The following is a 22531-nucleotide window of genomic DNA, read 5'->3' as shown; positions in this document are numbered from 1 at the left end:
GTTTTTTGCACCTGAAAAATGTATTGTTTTTCAATGTAATACATTACAAAATGTCAGGTTCAGTGTTTTATAAATTTGTGTATAACGGAATGGTAAGGTTATTTTAAACTCTACTCTTGATCAGCTAGGGTGTATGCAAAGTGCTTTCCCTTTAAATGCAAATCTGAACCGAATCATTTTGAAATCAAAATCCAACGTTAGACTTTAAATGCATAATCCTCTTTGATGTGTATTACCATCTTCTCACTGCTTGCAGTTGGATTTCTAACCGGCTATCTGTGGTCTAACATATTTCTTCTGGTCACATTGAGTATAATGTTTTACTGTACATTCTGAAAATAAGTATACTGGCTGTTAATCTTGAGTCTTTACATTTCAATTTTACTACATCCAATATAAATATAAACATGCTGAATCAAAGTGTACAGCACAGTTTATATGATAATATATAGGTAATATTTATGACATGATTTGAAAATTGAATGAGACTAAGGCAAAATCTAAAAATGAACAAGTAAATGTTTAGTTCATGGTGAAAAGAGAAGAAAAGAGACACAATGTTTTGACTGTGGAGCCGAAATGTTGTGTCTCTTTTGTTCTCTTTTCAGCATGGAATAAACCTTTACTTGTTACTTTGCAGCCTACGCATGCTGATGCAGCTCCCTACTTGAACTACTAAAATCTAAAAATTCCTACTTTTCACAGATCATAGAATCAGTTCACAGTAAGACTCTCCAGAAATTAGTTTTGTAATTAAAAAAAACTTTTATTTTAACTGTAATCTGTTTGGTGTTCTACATACCTCTGTTATATACTGTATTTGTTTTATTGGAGAGCACATTTTTTAAAGCAAACTCCTACACGGGTGACTGAGTGACAGATAAAAGTATTTTCCTTCAAGATGCACTTTCGCAGCAGCATAAAATGTTCTTTTATTTTGCATACATTCCGTTCCAGCCTTTGAAATTCAAATGAAGTTCTTTTACCTCAATAGCGTCACTGACCCACTCAGTCATCTGTGATCACCAGTCTGAATGCACCTAACCTTCCTTGCTATAAAGAATGAGGAAATCTTTCCCAGGAGGAATACAAACAACTACTTAAAAAAACAGAATAATGGTTATAAAAGGTTGTGGGAAGTGATTTGAATACTTCAAAGGGCCCAGATACATACAATTTCACAACTGACTGTCTCATCTTCATCACTGGAACCATAACCAACCAGACATTTCACTGTAGTACGTAGGTATCTGAGATGCAGTCCAAAAGTCCAAAGATGCTGCATGATGTATAACAGCAAAGAACAATACAGGCTGATGGCAACCTTTGATTGCACTTGACGGTTAATGGGAAATCTGATTGAGTGTGAACTCAACGAACAAATGTGAACACATTTCACGTACAGTACATCTGAAGTCTGAGACCGAATTTCAATCAGAACAGACTGACACAGGAGATTACTATATTTATATCACAAAAACAATACTTTGGCTACAAGTATACAATACCTGGGGAACACTAGCTCTTCTGTCAATGCATACTCATGATACTTTTTCCATAGGTCAAGTTCATGTCATGAGTGCAAAGAGTAATGCTTCACAATTGCAACACAACTTCCTGCTACTCATAACAAGCAGCCCACTGAAGCTCAGCAGGTGTGAGCCTGTTCAGTACCTGGATGGGAGACCTCCTGGGAAAGCTGAGGTTGCTGCTGGTAGAAGTGTTAGTGGGGCCAGTAATAATAATAATAATAATTAATAATTGTTTACACTTATATAGTGCTTTTCTGGACCCTCCACTCAAAGCGCTTTACAGGTAATGGGGACTCCCCTCCACCACCACCAGTGTGCAGCCCCACCTGGATGATGCGACGGCAGCCATAGTGCGCCAGAACGCTCCCCACACATCAGCTATCAGTGGGGAGGAGAGCAGAGTAATGAAGCCAATTCATAGATGGGGATTATTAGGAGGCCATGATTGGTAAGGGCCAATGGGAAATTTGGCCAGGACGTCGGAGTAACACCCCTACTCTTTTCTAGAAACGCCCTGGGATTTTTAATGACCACAGAGAGTCAGTACCTCAGTTTTACGTCTCATCCGAAGGGTGGAGCCTGTTTACAGTATAGTGTCCCCATCACTATACTGAGGCATTAAGGACCCACATGGACCGCAGGGTGAGCGCCCCCTGCTGGCCCCACTAACACCTCTTCCAGCAGCAGCCTTAGTTTTTCCCAGGAGGTCTCCCATCCAGGTACTGACCAGGCTCACACCTGCAGGGCTTCAGTGGGTTGCCAGTTGTGAGTTGCAGAGTGACATGGCTGCCTATACCAGTAAAGTGCTATGGCAGTAGGGGGCACTCACCCTGCGGTCTGTGTGGGTCCTAATACTCCAGTATAGTGACGGGGACACTAGACTGTAAAGAGGCGCCATCTTTCATATGAGACGTAAAACCGAGGTCCCGACTCTCTGTGGTCGTTAAAAATCTCAGGGTATTTCTCGAAAAGAGTAGGGGTGTTACCCCGGCGTCCTTGCCTCTTAATAATCCTCATCTCTGAACTGGCTTCATCACTCTGCTCTCCTCACCACTGAGAGCTGATGTGTGGTGAGCGTTCTGGCACACTATGGCTGCTGTCACATCATCCAGGTGGGGCTGCACACTGGTGGAGGTGGAGGGGAGTCCCCATTACCAGTAAAGTGCTTTGAGTAGAGTGTCCAGAAAAGTGCTGTAAAAGTGTAAGGGATTATTATTATTATCTAGAATCTTCTTTGTTACTTGTCTGTGATTATTTGATCTCGGTTTTGTATAGATAATAAGGTAAGCCATTCAAAAGTACTGTATGTTATAAACTAAACTGTATACAGTAAAGACTCAGAACTTGCAAAAAAATAAAACCTAAATCCTCTGAGATCTTTTCAAAAATGTAATCAGAAATGCTTTAGGGAAAGCAGAGATCAGCATGTGCAAAACAATAGATAACAGTATAATGACAGTGAGATCCCAGGAGATCTGACTCAACGCCTGAAGTGCTGAAGCGCGAGTTTTATTGATTTGAGATCTAGTGAACATTCCCATCCAAGTGTGTTGCCGTGAGACAACAGGAGAAACCTGGGAACAAAAAAAAAGCATTTCCTGCGGCACTCAAGCTTTCCTAAAGGACCTTCTGCAGGCACATGGACAGGTGCAGGGAAAGACAATTATTCAGCAGAAACATGTATGATGCCACACTGGTATGTCTGTTTCAGAAATGCAAGGTAGGGTAACAGATACCTGGGAGCATAACCTAACCAGTAGCACACTTGCGTAAAGGAGGCTCTTTGGGAATGCAGCTGTGCTTATTCATACCGCATGCTAAACAGGACGGCCAACAAAATGCCAAAGTACATATACAGTAGGAACAGCAAGACCGCTGCAGTGATGGAAGGTAAGATGTTTATATTTAGATTAAGTTAGAAGTTAGAATACTGTTGTAGAATGATGCCATGGGGGGAGAGGGGGCATTACTGTGGGAAATGATAGGGCCACAGTTCTGATCTAAGATTCAAGTGAAACTCATGAAATAGGAGAAAATAGGGATGGACAGAGTACTTCTAAGATCTCAGTGAGTTCTTACTGCATGACCAGTCAAAATGAGTTAAAGTTCTCATTCAAAGCATGGATTAAATTGGAATAGAACAAAGAATTCACTTAGTTAGATAAATGTACCAGTTTTCCTATTTTTTAAAAGTTTTTAAAAATAAAAAGGATAAAACCTGTTGAGACCCAAATCCGAGGCGCACAAGCCGTTTGCCAAATACTCACGTGCCTGGCATGTGGCGAAATTTATAATTGATCTTGGACCAACGATTGCTGAAATTAAAGCAACATTTTTTTTGTTTGTTTTAGAAATAGGCGTTCACAACGTTTCAATAAATTACCCTGCGGTAAGAAAGATAATCCATGTGAGGATTTAGGTTTACCAGTCCTTATTGGCCGATTATTAATTATTATTATTATTATTATTATTATTATTATATTGTGTGTGTATGTGTGTTGAGGGCGATGAATGTTCAGCTTTTTGAATCGCATGAGGAAATATTTCAGCAGTTTTTGAGTTTCTGAAGTATTGTATCTGTTAATTAGTCTACCACCAGTACATCAGCATGCTAGAGCATTACTCGGTTTCAAACCCCGAAAACACTGAATGAATAATGCCCCGTTCTCACCATCTTTCCGGACCAATCACAGTCGCAGAAAGGCTGCCTCGCCAGCCAATGAGGGCGGCCACATTTCCTCCGGGCTCCGACTCCGCCCCCGTCCCTGGGTATTAATGCTAGAGAATGAGTCAAACGTGTACGAGGACCTGTGGGAAGATACAGTGTCTCTGTGCAGCGCATCAGTCTTCACCTCAAGGTTTGTCCCCGACAGCTGTCTTTGCACTCATCATGGTTGACGCCTTCTGTTCCACCTGGAAACTTGTAGACAGCCAGAACTTCGATGAGTACATGAAAGCTCTTGGTAAGTTTTGCGTATTTCACAGTATTTTATCTATTTATGACGTAACACAGGAATATATGCATATGTTTAAGCTTGCAATGTGCTGGTGTTCCTTATCATCTAATATTATATACGAGTTTCGAATATGTCACATATCTACAATTCCATTAATCGTGCAGTCAGGAGTCAAAGATCTATTGCGACATTATATATATTTTTCAGATGCTATCATTATAATTTGTATAAGATCTTTTTTTTTTCCAATTCCTCTTACAGGTGTTGGTTTTGCAACCAGGCAAGTGGGCAATGTAACCAAACCCACTATCATCATCAGCAAGGAGGGAGACAAACTTGTTATAAAAACGCAAAGTACTTTCAAAAATACAGAAATATCATTTAAACTTGGAGAGGAGTTTGATGAAACTACAGCAGACGATAGGAACTGCAAAGTAAGTGGCTTATTTGGATTCTAAAACGTGGCTAAGACGTATAATATATCACAACGAATGAAATATTTCATGCTTAGTTCATCTACACAGACTGCCCGTGTATAACACTATTCAGTGTGACTATGCACGCACTTTTATAGAAATGGAAAAAATGTAATAGTCGAATTATTTTTACTACATGGGAACCGAAGCATTGTCCTTAAAGCTTATCATGCTCCCATGAAGCTTATTTCTAAATGCTAAGATCTTCGTGCACTATAAAAAGGGAGACAGACAGATCACATCTGTACACTTGCATGTACATTTCAAAACCTGAAGCAACTGCGGAGCGTTTCCTGTTACAACAAGTCCGTGTTTAAACGCCAAATACTGTAAAGTTTGATTTGGTTTTGGTAAGATAATTTGAGCTGCAGTTACTGTAGAGGGTGTATATACTGTAGAGTAAGTACATACTGTCCTACAGTAGCTTAATTGCGAACCAATAACCTAACCGCGGGAACAAAGTTATCTGATAAAAGAGAAAACTGTTGAATACAATACCACCTTCTAATGTGTTTTTGAATGTACTGTATGACCTCTTTTGTATTGAAGCGCTTTCACATTTCCTGCCAAAAACAGAGCACCAGAACAGGGCGCAGCCTCATTTGCAAGAAGCAACTCAAGACGGGGAAAAAAAAAAAAAAAACCTTATTATAACGCACACCACGAAACAGTGCTGTATACAGTAGACACAGTAAAGTAGATTGCAGAATCAATGAATAAGATAATTGTTGCTTCTTTGCCATTAAAAATAAGACTTCTTCGCTTCAAAAAAGGCATGGTCGACGTGTGTCAGGATTGTTCATTTAGAAGTGTGCCCTGCTGTACTGTTGAAGACATTCGGACGCCGCTGCAGTGACAGTGTGTAACTGCTCCTTGTCGGTATTGCAGTCTACTGTGAGCCTGGACGGAGACAAGATAGTGCATGTGCAGAAATGGGACGGCAAAGAGACCAAGTTCGTCCGGGAGATCAAGGACGGCAAGATGATCATGGTATTCTTTCCGTTAGTTTTTTTTAATTAGGATAAAATCCGAGGCGAAAATTCTATAAATATTCTAGTGACGGTAATAAAAGCAATCATTCTTACTGATTATTCATTTCCTAGTTTTTTTTAAGTTATCAAGAGACAGGTAAAGGTTTACTCCATGCTAGAAGATAAAGAAAAGAGACGCAGTGCTTCGACTTCACGTTGTTTCCTCTCAGCATGGAATAAACCTGCACCTGTTCCTTAGCATTCTACGTGTGTGGACGCAGCTACGTACTCGAAACTTTTCTTTAGTTATGAGAGTTAGTGATTTTAACCAGGCTTGTCCATGACTGCGTGTGAATCTTAATATCCCCCTGCATAAGAACGGTATCCTTGCTTACAGTATACTGTACAACTTTATGGTTGAGTGTTACTTGCTTGGTGTTTTTGAGAGTTACTGAGGTACTGATTTTTTTTGTTCATTTTGTTTCTGTTATAAAGGTGATACCCACTGTAGGGCACAAGGGGATTTTTTTGGGTTGTAGTTTTGAGCACTTTTTTAAATTAATTGAGTTGGCGATTTTACCCAGGCTTGTCAATGACTGTGAATCGTAATATTCCCCTGCACAAGCAAGCTATCCGTGCACGGTTTTCAGAGGCTACAGCCAATGCATAGGCACAATAGAGTACAAGTTAAAATAACTTTACAGCCAAAGCGTACATACTGTACATGTCTCAACTGGTGTTTGTTAAAGTGTAAATATTAATATTTTAAGAAACACAGATATTTATTAAATTAATCAATAAGCTAACTTTGCCTTTCTGGGTTGCAGACTCTTAATTTTGGTGATGTCCAGGCTGTGCGCACGTACGAAAAGGCCTAAGTTCTGCATGGAGTGCTTCCTCTTCATGGACCCATCTCAGTCCTGTTTACTGGACTACAGTCAATAAAGCATTTTTGTTTACGGTTTGCATAGATTTGCACTTCACCTGCCCAAATGTTTTATAATATGACTTGGGAAATGTTTTTATAAGCAACTTTTATATAAAAATCTGTTAAGCACTTGTTTTGTCTCCAATGACCTTAAATGGTTTTATACTAAATCAACATTTGTGAACTTGTGCAAAACAGATTGAAATAAATTACAGCTCCTGACTCTGCAGTGTCTGGTATCCCTTTTTCATTTTTACCTTGCATTGCTGTTCTGAGCTTTAAAGAACAGCAGCGCCAAGATCATTTCAGTTCAAGTACAAATCAACGATTAGAACACAGAAGTCACCCAGCTGCTAGATTTAGTTTCAAAATTGGACTAAACTAACAATTTAATGTTACGTTAAAAAATAACATTGGGGTCTATCATCAATGGTCAGCAACTCTTTCTGAGCATTATGTAGTACAGAAAGTATTTCCAGATGCATCATGGTCAAGATATTAAAGTGAAATTCACTGATGTGGGAATTCAAGCATACAGTTTGGAGGTGCAGTAGCGCCAGGCACTTTGTTTTTGTGTTTTGCCACTTATGCCTGTATCTGTAGGCTGGGAAAAGCGGAATGAGAGCACAGCACTCTCCTCAGGCTGGAGGCTGACCTGTGGAAGGGGTGACCCCAGCAGTGCTCATACCCTTTTGGACAGCTGGTGGGTTGGGGGCAAAAATGTACAACAGCAGTGTTCACATTGAGGACTGGATCGCAGACGTTTTCAGTTTTGAGTCCTGATCCCTAATCACTGCTGCTGTATGTGGCTGTTATGAAGTCACAGATGTTATTTGACTGAATACTTGTGATCTGCGCTCCCCAAACTATTCCATTTAAGTTTGACTCCCTACAATATTTTGCTGACAATTCTTAATGCACAGCTTGAAAGGAGCTATGACTAACATCATTCTTATCTGTATAACGGTTACAGATAAGGCTGATAAAATCCCAGTACTGTAGCTTTTTAAAGAATAATAAGCATGCCAGAGTTTTTCAGAAACAACCCCCCCCCAAAAAAAAAATAATAATCTGGTTTTAGCAGAATAATTTGTCTTTAACCGAAAGACTTCATTCTTTCACTCATTAATGAATGGCTTTATTTAGATCGTGGGTTTGCTATTTAAATTTGATGTTAAATGAGTTGTAAATCAGACACTGCTTGTGTTAGGTGTCTCACTACTGGGCTCAATTACTATGAGAAATCAAAAGGCCTAACAGAAAGCATAGAGACTGCACGATTGCTACCCACGGGAAGGTTTCAAGTACAAATACAACCGTCACATTTAGATCTGCAGGAGGAAGCTCCTGTGAATCAAGCAAAGCACAGATTTGGGCACTTTAGGGTTAAAATGTTATTTCTTCGTTTCAGGTACATCGTCAAAATACAGAAAGAAGTAATGGATGCTCACGATAATACAAAACTCAATAACGAACTTTACCGTCTGCACAGGATTTGTGCAACAAATGTGAGACTTGACCTATTAAGAAACCAATGTACCACACGTAGTGTATGAAGGTTTTAACGCATATGTGGTCAAGACTGTTGCATTTTCATGAAAATGTCAGACATATATTTCGTGTTGTAGCGGTGAATATGATGAACTTTCGATTTATGTTCAGAATAACGGAAAAAAAAAATGTGGAAATGCGTTTTGCAGCATTCAATGACAGTGCACCAGCCTGTTTCACAAGTACGGAGTCGTTTCTCAACTCCAGTCTAGGACCGCAGATCGCAGGCTCAGCCGTCACATGACCGAAGAGGCTTCCTGTTTGAGTCATATGAGCCGGGTATTGAGACCTTCACACAAGTAAATATCATTTAAGTCACAGGGGCAATGAAAATGGTACAACGTGAGGTAATTTACTGTCTCTGCCTTTTCGGCCTGGGGGTCAGCCTGCCGGTTTCAGCGGCTCCACTGAGTAGTCGCCCACAGATCCCTGTCGAACTCATGGGTGAGTGGAGAACACAAACAGCAGGAGCTTCTCATTAGACATACCTGTAACAGACGGGCATTTTAATTCATTATGCAGCAATGGGGTATATAAGCGAAAGGTTTTAAATGTCAAAGAAAGATCACTTTCTACAGAGGGGCACCGGATAGCTGCAGTAATAGGATTTTGTAGGCTGTCCTGTACAGAACGTGCCTGATAATATGAAGACCTGAAAAGCATTCAGATAAAAGTGAATACGTGTATTAAACATTAATAAACTATTCTTTTATCAGAATTAAACAATTATCAATGACAGTTATATACTACGTTTGAATATACTGTATATACACTGTATATTGTGTAGGATGTGTTATATTAATTGTGTCACTGCTACTACAGTAGTTGTGAAATCAGCGATTCAGCATATATCTCACTTATGGTGTATTAGTCAGATATGATATTAACCACGTCTTCACTTCCCTTTTTTAATTTTGCTAAACCAGCGAAACATTATTTTTTAGAAAACATATACATACTGTTTGCATACACAGTGGTATGCACAGTATGTAGTCATTATACAGTACATTGTGAACACTTGTCTAATTCTAGGTTGTAATGCAGGTATAGAATAAATGACATTTACTGTAAATCACTTGTCTGGCTAGATATCTGTAACCAAAATTATTCTGATTGTGCTGTCACCATTACAGTCCAGTAATAATACAAGATCATGGCATGAGAAAGCTTGAAATTTCCCTTAACTTACAAATTAGAGTTACTAAACAGCGGGAAAAAAAGACTAGTTTTCTTGCTGGATGTACACGTGCTTGTTCAAAAGTACCTGTGCTCTTTGTAATTAAATCTCTTGGTAAAAATGAAAGTAATATTTGTAGAGCCTAGCTCCTTACTTCACAAAAAGGGAAATACAGATCTAAAGAAAAAAAAATAACTTTAGTTCCTATGAATTGTGTAAGTGGGGAATTTCTTGCGTTTGATTATTGTTTTCTACTTTTGAGTTTTGTACAGATAGTATTTAGTCACCAATCTGTATTCTCCAGATGGTCATCTATGACTCTCTGAGCACGTCGCTGCAGATGCAGTGTGCTCCAGTTGACAGTAAAATTTGGTGTTGATCCTGCTCGAATGCACTGTGACATCCTTTCAATAGGTGGGTTTTGGCACGTGTCAGACTTGCATTTGGATCCGACTTACCACCTCACTGACGACCACACCAAAGTCTGTTTGTCATCTAAGGGTTTCCCAGCCAAGAACCCTGGGGAGTTTGGGGATGTCATGTGTGACTCACCTTATCAGCTCATTCAGTCAGCCTTTCAGTTCATGAAACAAGTGGACCAGCACCCAGATTTCATGATTTGGACAGGGTATGTATTTTCTCGAAGTCTGTTTAACATCAATAAGAAGCCTTGCATATTGTCCTGCTTTCAAATGCATCATATACTGTATAATGGAAGCCATAATCATAGAATTGAAACATAGAGCAAAACGGTTAATGAACATATGCTCAGTCATCTAAAAAACATGGTGGATGTTATACTGATGTTCAGAGAATTTTAACTTCTAAGGTTCTCCTGATGTAATCTATCCAATTTGTAGCACTGATCACTAAATTTTAGATGGAGGTTCTCGCATGGCTGATCCCAGTAGATATGTAAAATGCTATAATATGGATTATTAATATTCCAGGAATATAAAACAGGGGTCACCAATCCTGTGTCTGAGGTTTTCCAGCTGTCTTGAAAGCACCAGCAGCAAAAGAGCTGGGAAAACTGGTGAAATGATCCAGACAATAAGGAGCTGATTAAAGCTCAACTGAAATGTAAATCTCTAAACATAGCAGGCCTATAAAGGCTTATAAAAGCCTTGATGTAAAGGCTATAAGTTATCTTGATTTCTTGCGTAAAATTAATAAACTCAGATAAAAGTAAGCATCTGATTATGGGGATGTTTCTCATCAGTAGGTGAAGCTTGTCTGTACTGAGAAGAATATGGATTGTGCAAAGTTCATGTGAGTCCTTAAGGAAATCCTTCTTGAGTCAGGAAAACATGGTCTAAAATTCCCATTTCAGCAGGGCAATAAGTTAGATCGATTTTGCCGGGACAAATGGACACATCTGCAACCATACTACTGTGGAAAGCTTGAAGAGGCCTGTCCAAAAATCCCGACAACAGCAATAGCTGCTAATATGACGTCCAACGGATATTGACTTCAGATAGTGGCTGAATATTAATGCATTCATTGAATTTCGCTTTGTAAATTGCTGACAATCAGCCTTCTTCACATAAAACAGTGTTAAGTTTGATCATTTTGGTTTTGAATAAAAAATAAAAATAAACACGTTATTTGTAATTCATCAGAAAGTGCTGTCATTGGCAAGAGGTGAGTACACTTACAGGGGACTGGAGCAAGCGTCCTGCATTAGATCGTATATTGTACATCCATCCACTTCATACCATACAGGGTGGCATTGTGCTGGAGTCTGTCTGGACAAGCAGCAGGCACAGGGCAGGATACACCCTGGATGGGACGCGCAGGCACACACAGACAGAAGACAACTAACCTACCAGCATGTCTTTGGACTGTGGGAGGAAACCCACCCCACCAGGGAGAACGTACAGACTCCACGCAGATAGGTCCCCAGGGCCCCAGCGATGAGAGGCAGCAGTGATAACCACTGTGCTACCATGCTTCCCAATTGCATATTATAAATTGTTCTTTCATAGTAAATCCGTAACAGGTTTGCTATATTTCATGGTTAATATTCAAAGCTTTGGCACCTTTTATTAAAAAAAAAAACTTTCACCCTTGTTAGTTGGAATGGATTGGGCAATTAATGATGCAGTCAAATGATTTATGACTATAATACATAAATAAGCCTGGTGTCTACAATGTATCACTTGTGCTAGTTACTCCATTTTTGTGGAAATGCCAAATCAGACCTCCTGTGGGAAATGTCATGTAGCAACGTTTATCACCAGTGAGGTATGTGAGTGCATTCTGCAACAGTGAAGACGAAAGGGTGTGCATCATCTCAAGAAACCCTGAACATTTTCCGTCTCAGTTCATCTTGAGGACTATGGAAAAGAGGAGAGTAGTTCCTATTGCTATTACGAGGAGTTGAGACCTATTACTAGAGTGAACCGCTGTGCCTTAATAAGGTTCGAACACAGTGTCCTGCACCTGTTTAATCCGTGTTAAGCTGCTAGTGCATGACTTCTGTTTATTTGACAGAATTGCACAGCCTGAATGTCTAGCTGTTGCATTCCGACTAACACATGAACAATCCCGGATAAGTAGATTCTGAAGCATCTTAAAAGCCGGTTTCTCCATCATTCTTTTCAATTTAGGACATAGTTAAACATCTGCTAACTAACTGTGCTTTGCGTTCCAGGGACAGTCCTCCACACGTTCTGGTAAAAGAGCTTTCCACAGAAACTGTGATAGAGGTTATCCGCAACATGACTCATACCATTCAGGAATTCTTCCCAAGCCTCCCAGTCTATCCTGCACTTGGGAACCATGACTACTGGCCGCAGGTATTTCAAGCTATGACCTGCCCTAATGCTCGGATGAAGCTCTTATCTTCTGTAGTACACTAGAGGAATACTTCAAAATAAAGCATGTCTGAGCATTAAAGCTGCTTTAAATATTTTTTTTTGCCATGGGTCCATGAGTGAAATTGCATTTAGATATTACAGTTTTTATTGCATGGCTTTCTATTTTAGTAATTCGTGACCTGTATCTAATATCTCTTAGTAAGCAATTATTTAATAACCTTAATTACATCTTTTTGCCCCTGGGCATATATTTCATTATTCTTCAGTACCTGTCATAGTGTGCTGTTATCTTCCTGGGAAAAGAGCTGTTTGAGACTGGTGTATGGCTCTCTGGGAATGGTGTACTAATGAGAGAAGAGTAGATATTGCAACGTTTTATCTTTTTAATGTTTTAAATCATGCCTTTTGAAAGCATTGTTTCATAAGGTGATGTGTTGTATTTGTTACACAAAAAGAAAAAAAACAGAGAAAGATAATTAGATCCTTTATTCACCACTGTAAATGAGTGTTTCCAGCACCTATCATTTCAAATGGTTGGGTTGGATCCTAATGAATGCGACAGAGGAATGGATATGTACTGCAGGGAGTATTTGGTGTGACTCACCTAGCTGAGGACCTGCAGCCCCGCCGTGAGGACAGGCTGCCCAGACCCCCTCCCCTTGTGCGGAATGAGCCAGGGAGCTGCAGGAAGGGTGTGGATGGGGAGATGGTGTGTGTGTGAGAGAGATGTGCAACAGGGAGTCTTGCCAGTGAGACTTATATACGTAGGAGAGCTGAAGTGTGTGAGTTAAGGGCCGAGCTTTCCTCCTGAACTTCTGTTCTAAGCTCCTTATGAGGAAGAGAAAATATCACACTGCTTATTATTAAGGTAAAAACGTGATGGCACATGTGAGCATATACTGTTAGCATCATGCTACTGGAAACTGATCATTTTCATCAAGAAAACCCATTATAAACCCATTATAACATGCCGTGACAGTTTAAATTGGATGTGAAGGTGTTGGCTGTAGTGGTGGTCTGTCTCTGTGTTCCACTGTTCAGGACCAGCTCCCAGTTTCCACTAATGAGATCTACCAAGCTGTGTCTGACCTCTGGGAGCCATGGCTGCAACCTGAAGCCCTCGAGACACTGAGAAAAGGTAACGAGTCCAGTAAAAGGCTTCATTAGCTACACTGATGCTGTTTTTCAGCCTTCCAGCACCCAGACTCTTCTAAAATCACTTATAAATAATCACCCAATTGCGTTACCTTATTTATCTCAATTAACCATTTAACTACTGCACCTGTATGCTTGCGTACAGTGTGTAGATAAACAGAGTTTGCTTCAGTTGAAAAGATTAAAAACAGTGAGTAACATAATTAAGATGCAGTAGGTTACATAAAAGCAGAATGAAGAGAAAAAATAACAATAGGCAGCTCACAAGGAGCACGATACCTACAGTACAGTATATTTAAACTTCAGTGAAGGAAAGTGTCATCCAGGGTGTTAGGTTTTGTTGTTCAATTTAATCACTCATGTTTTCTTTCAGATTGATCCTGCTGCTAAGTGTGTTGTTACTTTTTGCGGCAACATTACTGTAGGCTTTAACACAGTCTGTTTATGGTGCTGTCTGTGCTATGCAGCTGTTGTGCGGATGCTCGGTATGCATTTATGATTCCTCAGTTTTACTGTATATTTCATGGACTCTTAACTTTATGACTCTCAGATCACTGTGTTTGATCAACCAGACTCTTGTCATGCATCCCAATCTGAGAGAATGGAGTTTCCAGACTTGTATAGTACATCCTTCAGCAATGTTTTCATGGTATTGAGTGAAATCTCCACACAGCCTGAGTATAAACCCATGATTGGTATGCTGTTCTGCAGCAGTGTTTGTGCTGTGTACATTGTGTTGTGCGTGGCTCAGAAGGATTATGATTATGGGTAGAGTGCAGCCTCGCTATTTGAATCTCTCAGATGTTCTTTAAAACATATTTTCCAGCATGGACAATGTTTAAAACGTTTTTTCATGGCTGGTACTGACTTGTCTGGTTTTGCACAATATTTGCCTATATATTACTACTCTAGAGTTACAATGACAAATTAAATTATTTGTTCGAATATACTGTAGCTTGATTGGCCACAAGCTTAATTGAAGAATTGGCATCGTAAGCTTTGATCATATATCTGGCAGAGAAAAAAAAGCTTTCATTTATCTTGATTTAAGAAGTAATAGATTTAAGAAGTGATTTAAGAACAACCTCAGTTCTCTTGATTTGTATTTTTTTATTTTCAGGTGGTTTCTATTCACAAAAAGTGATGCAGAATTTGCGGTTGATCAGCCTTAACACCAACCTGTACTACAGCCCCAACAATGTTACCATCAACATAACTGATCCAGCGGGGCAGTTTGAGTGGCTGGAACAAACATTGGAACAGTCTCTGCAAAACAATGAAAAGGTAAAATAACAAACGAGACAGACATATTTTAACTCGGCAAAAGGGCGTTTTTTCAGTAAATGTCTGAAAAAATGTCAGCAGAAACAGTCTGAGTGGATGAGATGTATTTAAGGTGTTTAGATCTTTAGAGCACTGGTGGAGATACACAGCCTTCCCTCAGCAAACAGAACCTATTCATGCACGGCTTTCTTATCGAATCCCGGTCTTCTCAGCTTTGCGAAAACCTTGCTCATCCAAGCTTTGGGCTGCGGAGACTTTGAAAAAGCACGCAGCTTCTCCACTAACTCATGACGCTAGCTTGCCTCCCTCACACTTCTCTTCAGCTTTTGTGCTGTAATAATTCAAACACAACATATTTTATTACTTTCATGTGCTGAATTATAACTCACATGACTATATTTGTCATTTTTAAGGGGAAAATCTACAAGTAACGTTTGATGTTACTTTGATGGGTTTAACTCAGACCCTGGGAACCTATTTCCCTTGTACTCAACTCCCAAGTACTCAACAGCTGCAGATTTGCAAAGCACGTTGGTTCTCTGGAGTGTCACCCCTGCAGCTGATGAGGCAAGGCTGTATTTTAAAATGTGGGGGTCACACCAAGCCTCTCTGCGTAGACGTTTGTCATGCTAACTAATTTATGGATGGCAACACGTGTGCCTTCCAGTCTTCTCCATTGCAGTTCTTTTTTGCCGCCATGTCCTTAATATATTATATATTGATCCGGCTAATTATCAATTGAAGAGCTGGTTGGAGCAGAAATCTTGAAAGACGCACATTGGTAGGGCCACAGGTTATACGGTGTTCTAAACAGAATTAAAGAAAATATTAGGGATTTTATTTGACAAATTTCTGTAATAGTAATAGAACACAGCCTTACCAATGTGTGTAACCTCAACTCTGCAAGGTATGATGTAAGTTTCACTCAGGTAAAGCTAGTTTTTTTGCCTTTTCTGATAATGATGCAGCTCATTGTAGTGAAATTGTTTGTACTGTGCCTTGGCTTTTTGCATGACATAATTCCTTCTTGGGGTTCTGATACAATATGAGAAGGCTTGAGAGTGGAGTGGAGATTACAATGTGAGTTATGAATAACAATGTGAGCCATAATGAATAACATTAGCACCCGAAAAAAAGGCTCCACAGCCGAAATGTTGTTTACATTGTGTTTATGTTTCTTTTCATCTCTTTACAGCATGGAATAAATCTTTACTTGCTCCTTTGCAACATTAGCACTATACATAGAAGTACAATCAAGTTTTATTTGAAGGCATTTGATGTGATAGAGAAGAGTATAAAAATGATAAATTATTATGATGTTTCTATAAATAATACAAATATAGTTTATGAGCTCTGCATTGTTCCAGAAAACATATCCCTCTATTTCTTTGGAGATCCACATGTTGCGTGTACTTTCTTTGGAAGGTGTACATCATTGCACATGTTCCTGTGGGTTATCTTCCCTATGCAAGAGATACCACTGCGATCAGAGAGCACTTCAACGAAAGACTTGTGAAAATATTTCGCAATTACAGTGCTGTTATTGCTGGTCACTTCTATGGTCACACTCACAGAGACAGCATAATGGTTCTCTTGGATAATGAAGGTACATTAATTCATTGTGTCTGATATTTTCACTGCATTTACTGTATGTGTGTGTAGATACTGTGGCTGGTCTCAGGAAAACATGCACAGAAATGAAGGTGGGATTCTGCTATAGCTCTGAATTCTTTCTTATGTTTTTTTTTGCTTCAACGTTAACTTGCTCATATCTTTTTAGTTTTACATTTCCTTTATTTTACCTTTTTACTTAAGCATTTCACTTTGTTCCAAGGTATAGAATATGTGAATATTATAGATTTATAAAAGTACAAAAATACAGGTATATTTACCCATTCATATAAATAATTTAACTCATAATTAAATATTGATGACTGTATTTGGGACAGAGAGTAGAAAGTTCATGTGCCACTAATCAGTAAATGAAACTACTGTATTCCAAATTTATGCATTAAACCCTGGTGTCTAAATTATTAATTGGTTCTGCTGGAACGTTGGTCAAATGCAAAATAGAAAACCACAAAACTAATATTTTTTCTTTGTCATACATTCCTATTGTCTTAGAATATGTTCTTTTATTTTTTTTTTATAAGTATTACTGTCCATTGATTTCTTGTAGAAAGTTTAAGGAAACATCTCTCATCTCTAATCAGGAAGACCTGAAGTATTCTATATCAGTTAGGTTTACTGGTTTACAGGTTTGCCTTATATATGACCTTACACCCCTGCTATGTGTCTAGTTAGATTTATACTTTGGTCTGAAGAGGTTCGATTTGGGAGCATCTTCAAGCTGCACAGGAACGAATAGAGGTTAATTCCACTCTGATCTTGCCCTTTCTCTGAAGAAGGCTCCGTAGCAGAAACATTGCATTTATCTTTCTTTTTACTTTTCAACATGGAATTAACCTCTGTTCTATTAGACTTTAGTTTCACAATGTTTGCAACAAGTATGATTTGTTCTTTAGTTAATCAAAAACACTTAAGTTTTAAAGTACATATCCACAACTATAATATTGAATATGTAAATGGTTAGTGCTGTTGTACAGCAGATTTTACCACATTAACGGTAGTTAACAGTGTAAATGGTGTCTTTAATGCATCTTTTATTCTCCTGTTGCTTCATCCTATTTTTTGCTTTGAAGGCAATCCTGTTAACTCACTGTTTGTGACACCGGCTGTTACCCCCATCAAAAGTATTCTTGAAGCTGACACAAACAATCCAGGCGTTCGCTTATATCAGTACAACTCTCAGGATTACAGCTTACTGGTAAGAAAAAGCACATCATTTTCTGCTAGATGCGTCTGCTGAAAAAGTCACCCAGACTATCTTACCATTCAAAGACTGGTAACTGATAAATGCTTACTGAGTATACAGTCCCAGTACTCAGAAATGTGCCTCTTTGAGCAGACATTGTCTTGCATGTTTTAAAAGGGTTTGTAATGACCATATTGTAATCATTACAAAGTACTGATCTAGACTTGGCAAGCTATTGGATGTGGGCCTTTTTAAAGGGATTGCTGTTTTGTTAACTTGATTTAATTTAATTATTGACATGCAAATGTTGAAATGCTAGGGTACAGAACTCTGTTATCCAGACTACAGTAATCTTGCTGGATGATTAAAAAAATCTGTAAATGGACAGAACACGAATCAAATGCAGTACTCTCTAATGTTTTACCAAAGAGCAAATAGCATGACAGCAGGTGTCTGGGAAGAAGTAAATTAATGTTTTTGAAAAAGGAAAGCCCTATTTCTTATAATGACGTACAGTATGATGCCCTGGTAGTGCTGAAAAAAATGTATGTTTTGCCATATAAATGGTAGGACTGGTCGTAATGTTCAATTTGATCGTCTTTTACTCCTGTGAGCTAGAGCAATGTAAAGGAACTGTGATTTTTATTTATTTGCTATTCCTGGCTGTGCTTTTTAGGCAGTGGTCCAGGGCACAATCCTTAAGGCTAGCAGACAGGAGCCGTTAAAAGCTTTATTGTGCTTCTAGCTGAGTGCTAGAGAATCTGACAGTAGTTGGATTTTAGCCAGATTCTCTCGGTCCATTAAGTACATCCAAACGGGAATCTTTAGTTAACGCTGTACTGTTTTCCATGGCTACAAAATCTTTTTGTTTGTTTAAACGAGGATCAGCACACAACATTAAATGCTCAGAGATATGGAGTTCTTTAGAGAGGTAACACAGTTTTTCATAGCTGTCAGTGTTACTTGAACAATGGCAAGTGGCCTGTCACGCATAATTCAGTTATCAAATTATTTTTCCCCACGGAGGGTTATGTTGCCAGAACACTTTAAACTGTGAATTCTGAGTGGATGCTTCATCTAATCCCATAATTCTGGGCTATGGCTTCTGTCATTGCTTGGCATTTGTTTTTGAAAATAATCTCATACCAACAATCTTCCTGTATGAGGTGTCTATAGTTTACCATTCAGGGTGTATGGGGGCATACTGTATACTGTCAAATAGCAGTGTGCCTGTTTGTAACTAATGTAGTTTCCTTCAATATCAGGAAAGTCAGCAGTGGCCGTCACCATTAAAACTAACATCATAACAGATTTGGATTACTGATATAACGGTGACAAAACGTAGACAATAAGCAGAAAGTATGAGGGAAAACAAATGAAGACAACTTTGAGTTAAAATAAGTGAATAAGTAAAAAAATAAATGCCCAGTGCAAGTGAAAAACAAATGTGCACAGCATCCCAAAAGTAAACTCCAAAACTCACTTTGTGCATTTACATTCTGTTGGGGGAGAACAGAGTTAAATAGTGAGCATCAAAAGAAGCTTATCGGTCACTTTTTGCTTGTATGTTGCAAGAGAAGTATACAGGATTGATTAAATGTTTCAGTCATCATTTTGATTAAGTGATAATTCATGACTGGCTGTGACAGACCTGAGTGTCTTTGATTGTAGCATGAGCACCTAAACACCTCATTAGTGAGAGAGTTGATTGCGCATAGTGATGAGGTGATTTCGCTTGTTGAGTGTCAAGCCTGATGAAAATCAAGAAAGTAATTGGAGAGAACAGCTCTTTAGAGCCCTTGGTGTGTTGGAGACCGGACAAAGGCATTGCACTGTCACTCAGCATGTGGGGCAGGGGTCCCCAGTGCTGGTCCTGGTGACCCCCACACCCGCTGTTTCTCGTTCCAGCACACCGTCACCAGATCTTTGAAAGTTTACCTGATCTAAGAAATTGCTTCAATTGTATATTTGCATTTTGTTTCCATTCGCAAGTTTGGCATTTTATGCCACTTACTGTACAAACTACAGCGGTTTAACAATGTAAGAAACAGTTCAGAGATTAATCTTATTTTTATTAAGTCAATGAAGGGTTTGACCGTGTAACTTAAGGCTCAGCTGGTATGAACACCAACAGGTGCATGTGTCACCAGGCCCAGGATTGGGAACCACTGATGCAGGGTGCTCTCGGACAGTTATTTCGAACATGGTCTGTGAACGACCATCCGCTGTCCAAGAGAACACCTTGCTGTGATCAGTGGGGAGGTCAAACATGATGATCTGTGCAGGAGTACCTAGTTGCTACAGAACGTCACTTGTAGAGACTGGGGGCCACATGATCACACCGCGCTCCATCAGTCAAGTCCTGGGATCTCTGCTCTTCCTGTGGGCACATCCTGGTGGGATGATGTCCCAGGAGGACAACAAATATCCTCCTGCTGCTCATGTAGGAACCGCTTGCCTTGAGGCGCAGCACTCAAGGCCTCAAAGACCAGTGTCCAGGCTCTCCGAGAGGCAGGGGTCTTCAACCCACAAGATAGCATCCGCAGTCTATTGCAAAGCTTGTGTCATAGATGTCCTGGATGTATTGTTCACAGCAGTGGCTTACATGTTAACCAGCATCATGAATTTTCTGTCTGTGTCATGTCTGTTCAACAAAGTGTCATTTCACTGGCTCTAACAAGTTGATCGTTTTCTTTGTCATACCTGGGAATGTGTTGCAGTTGGAAGTGCAAAATCTATTTTGATGCTCAGTGTTTTAACCTCAAGGATAATTACAGTGAATGGCTTTATAAGGTTAGTAATTAGACATCCAGTAGGTTTGTGTAAGGAAATCGTTAGCTTGTTTGAATTAGTGACAAAAGGGCAATAGAACCTTGTGAGGAATATCTCCACCTAAACTTTCAATTCAATTCAACTTTATTGTCATTAAACTTACACAGGTGCATAGTATAATGAAAAGTGTTTCTCATTAGTCACTCAGGTGCATTATATAAATAGGACAGAAGATAAGACAATAGACAGTTACACAATAGCAATAACAGTAACATGTAATAACATAACATAAATAACATGCATAACATGTATTGGTTGGTATTACAAGGGTAATAGTTGGTGTAAAATGACATAAAATATAGATATTAGGTAAAATAACATACATTCATTCTTTTCAGCATAAAAAGTGCTTTTCATTATGGTTCATGGTGTCAGACATTTTACAGATAGTGTTTATCATATTTTATTCTTCAGTTTTGATCTACCTTTCTTTATTTCTCAAGGACATCTGGCAGTACTTCTTGAATCTCACAGAAGCTAACGAAGAAAAGAAATCAGACTGGAAACTTGAATACATAATGACCAAAGCCTTTAATATAAAGGATATTATGCCAAAGAGTTTGTACAACCTTGCTGTTAATTTTACGAAGCCTCATAGTAAGGAATTCCAGAAGTACTTTAATAACTTTTTGGTAAGCTACAATGATAAAATTGTTTGTGATGGGAGCTGTAAAATCACTCAGTTGTGTGCTATACAGTTCTTAGACCACAATAATTACTCTGCGTGTATCAAAAGGGAAAAAGAAAAAAAACTCTTGAGGAATATTTTATAAACATACTGCAGTCAACTGTTTGTTTTTTTTAAACAGCAAATTTGAGCATTATTTTATTTAACTGCCATTGATTAAAGGATAACTAAAGGATAATCGGTTCCAATCACCGTTGTAAGGGTGGAGGGCTCAGCTGTAACCTGTTTATATCTGGTGTGTTTCAGAAAGTATGTACCACGCTTGAATTTGCAATTGTACACCTCTGCAGAGGTTTGGGTTTTGACAGGATGTCGGTGATTTCAAACGTTTCTAAGTGCTCTGTGCCATTTTCTGGGAGGAGGCTCTAGCCCTGGAGAGCAGCACTTCTGAAGGTTTTTTATACATAACCTAAATCCTCCAGAGGCCTTGACCTGAAAACAATAAAGCAGAAAAAGAAGAGAAAATAATTTTCGTTACACTTTAATAACTGCTCAGTAATGGGAAGAATTTAGAAATGAAAATCAGGAAAGTTATGTGAGCTTCTGTCAAAAATGTATAGATTTAAATATAAAAGGTGTCAAAATGCCTTTTTAATTGAACTTTGCTAAAATTCACTGACCTTTTTTTGGGGGGGGGATGCTACTGGGTTGTGATTGCAGTGAACCTGTAAGATTTAGGGGCATGAAAGTATATATTTGGGTTTTATGTAAAAGCATTTGACTGCAGCTCTCAATACAGTATAGTATACATTTTCATATACTGTAGTAAAGTTGATTAAGATATGCATTCTTTTATCATAATCTTCTTTCCATGCTCTCTGTGTTCTCGTACAGTACTGAAGAAAAAGGGGTTTCTTAGAAATAAGTGATTATGTGTTAATTAATATCCATATTTTCCTGTCTTGGCCAGAAGATTTGGGACATTATGTACAGTCAATGTTCTCCCTAGGAGAAAACATTCAAACATACATTTTAGTCTCTGCATACCTCAAATTAAGTTGATATACAATATTTCCATATTGAACACTTCTGTGTGCGGGAAAACTCAGGTTTAGCTCCATCTGTGTCATGAATAAAGGTGCTATTTTTTAACCTCCTCCTTTAACATGTAGTGCATTCTTTCCAGCTTGAGCACTGACGTGCAGTTACTCTGCACAGTTTGGAGAATGTGTGTCTTTTTTCTCAACAACAACAAGAAAAAAATAAAAGAAATACAAGATCAAATCACATAAGAGGGGGAATCAAATATGTTAGTGTCTTTGTATACAAATGACAAACCCATGAGTAATCACAACATTGTATAGTTTGATGTAGACTTGGAGAATGTACAGTCCAAAAGAAAA

At 38.8% G+C, this 22531-nt stretch overlaps 2 protein-coding genes across 2 annotated transcripts; both read left to right on the top strand.

Moving 5' to 3' along the window:
• The first annotated feature begins 4320 nt into the window (after window positions 1–4320).
• fabp7b (fatty acid binding protein 7, brain, b) lies at window positions 4321–7086 on the top strand. The gene is made up of 4 exons (XM_088626998.1): window positions 4321–4495; window positions 4751–4923; window positions 5854–5955; window positions 6764–7086. The coding sequence occupies exons 1-4, from the start codon at window positions 4423–4425 to the stop codon at window positions 6812–6814; spliced, it is 399 nt and encodes a 132-aa protein (XP_088483124.1). The 5' UTR covers window positions 4321–4422; the 3' UTR covers window positions 6815–7086.
• A 123-nt stretch (window positions 7087–7209) lies between these two features.
• On the top strand, window positions 7210–22284 carry smpdl3a (sphingomyelin phosphodiesterase acid like 3A). Its single transcript, XM_088626997.1, has 8 exons — window positions 7210–8859; window positions 10007–10220; window positions 12249–12393; window positions 13456–13552; window positions 14690–14853; window positions 16279–16459; window positions 17556–17680; window positions 20944–22284. The coding sequence occupies exons 1-8, from the start codon at window positions 8742–8744 to the stop codon at window positions 21271–21273; spliced, it is 1374 nt and encodes a 457-aa protein (XP_088483123.1). The 5' UTR covers window positions 7210–8741; the 3' UTR covers window positions 21274–22284.
• The last annotated feature ends 247 nt before the right edge of the window (window positions 22285–22531 follow it).

This window comes from Lepisosteus platostomus, chromosome 3 (assembly GCF_059453375.1).
Source record: "Lepisosteus platostomus isolate fLepPlt1 chromosome 3, fLepPlt1.hap1, whole genome shotgun sequence".
Taxonomy (NCBI): Eukaryota; Metazoa; Chordata; class Actinopteri; order Semionotiformes; family Lepisosteidae; genus Lepisosteus; species Lepisosteus platostomus.
Note: the sequence above shows the minus strand (reverse complement) of the source record. Positions and strands in the feature narration are given on the sequence as shown.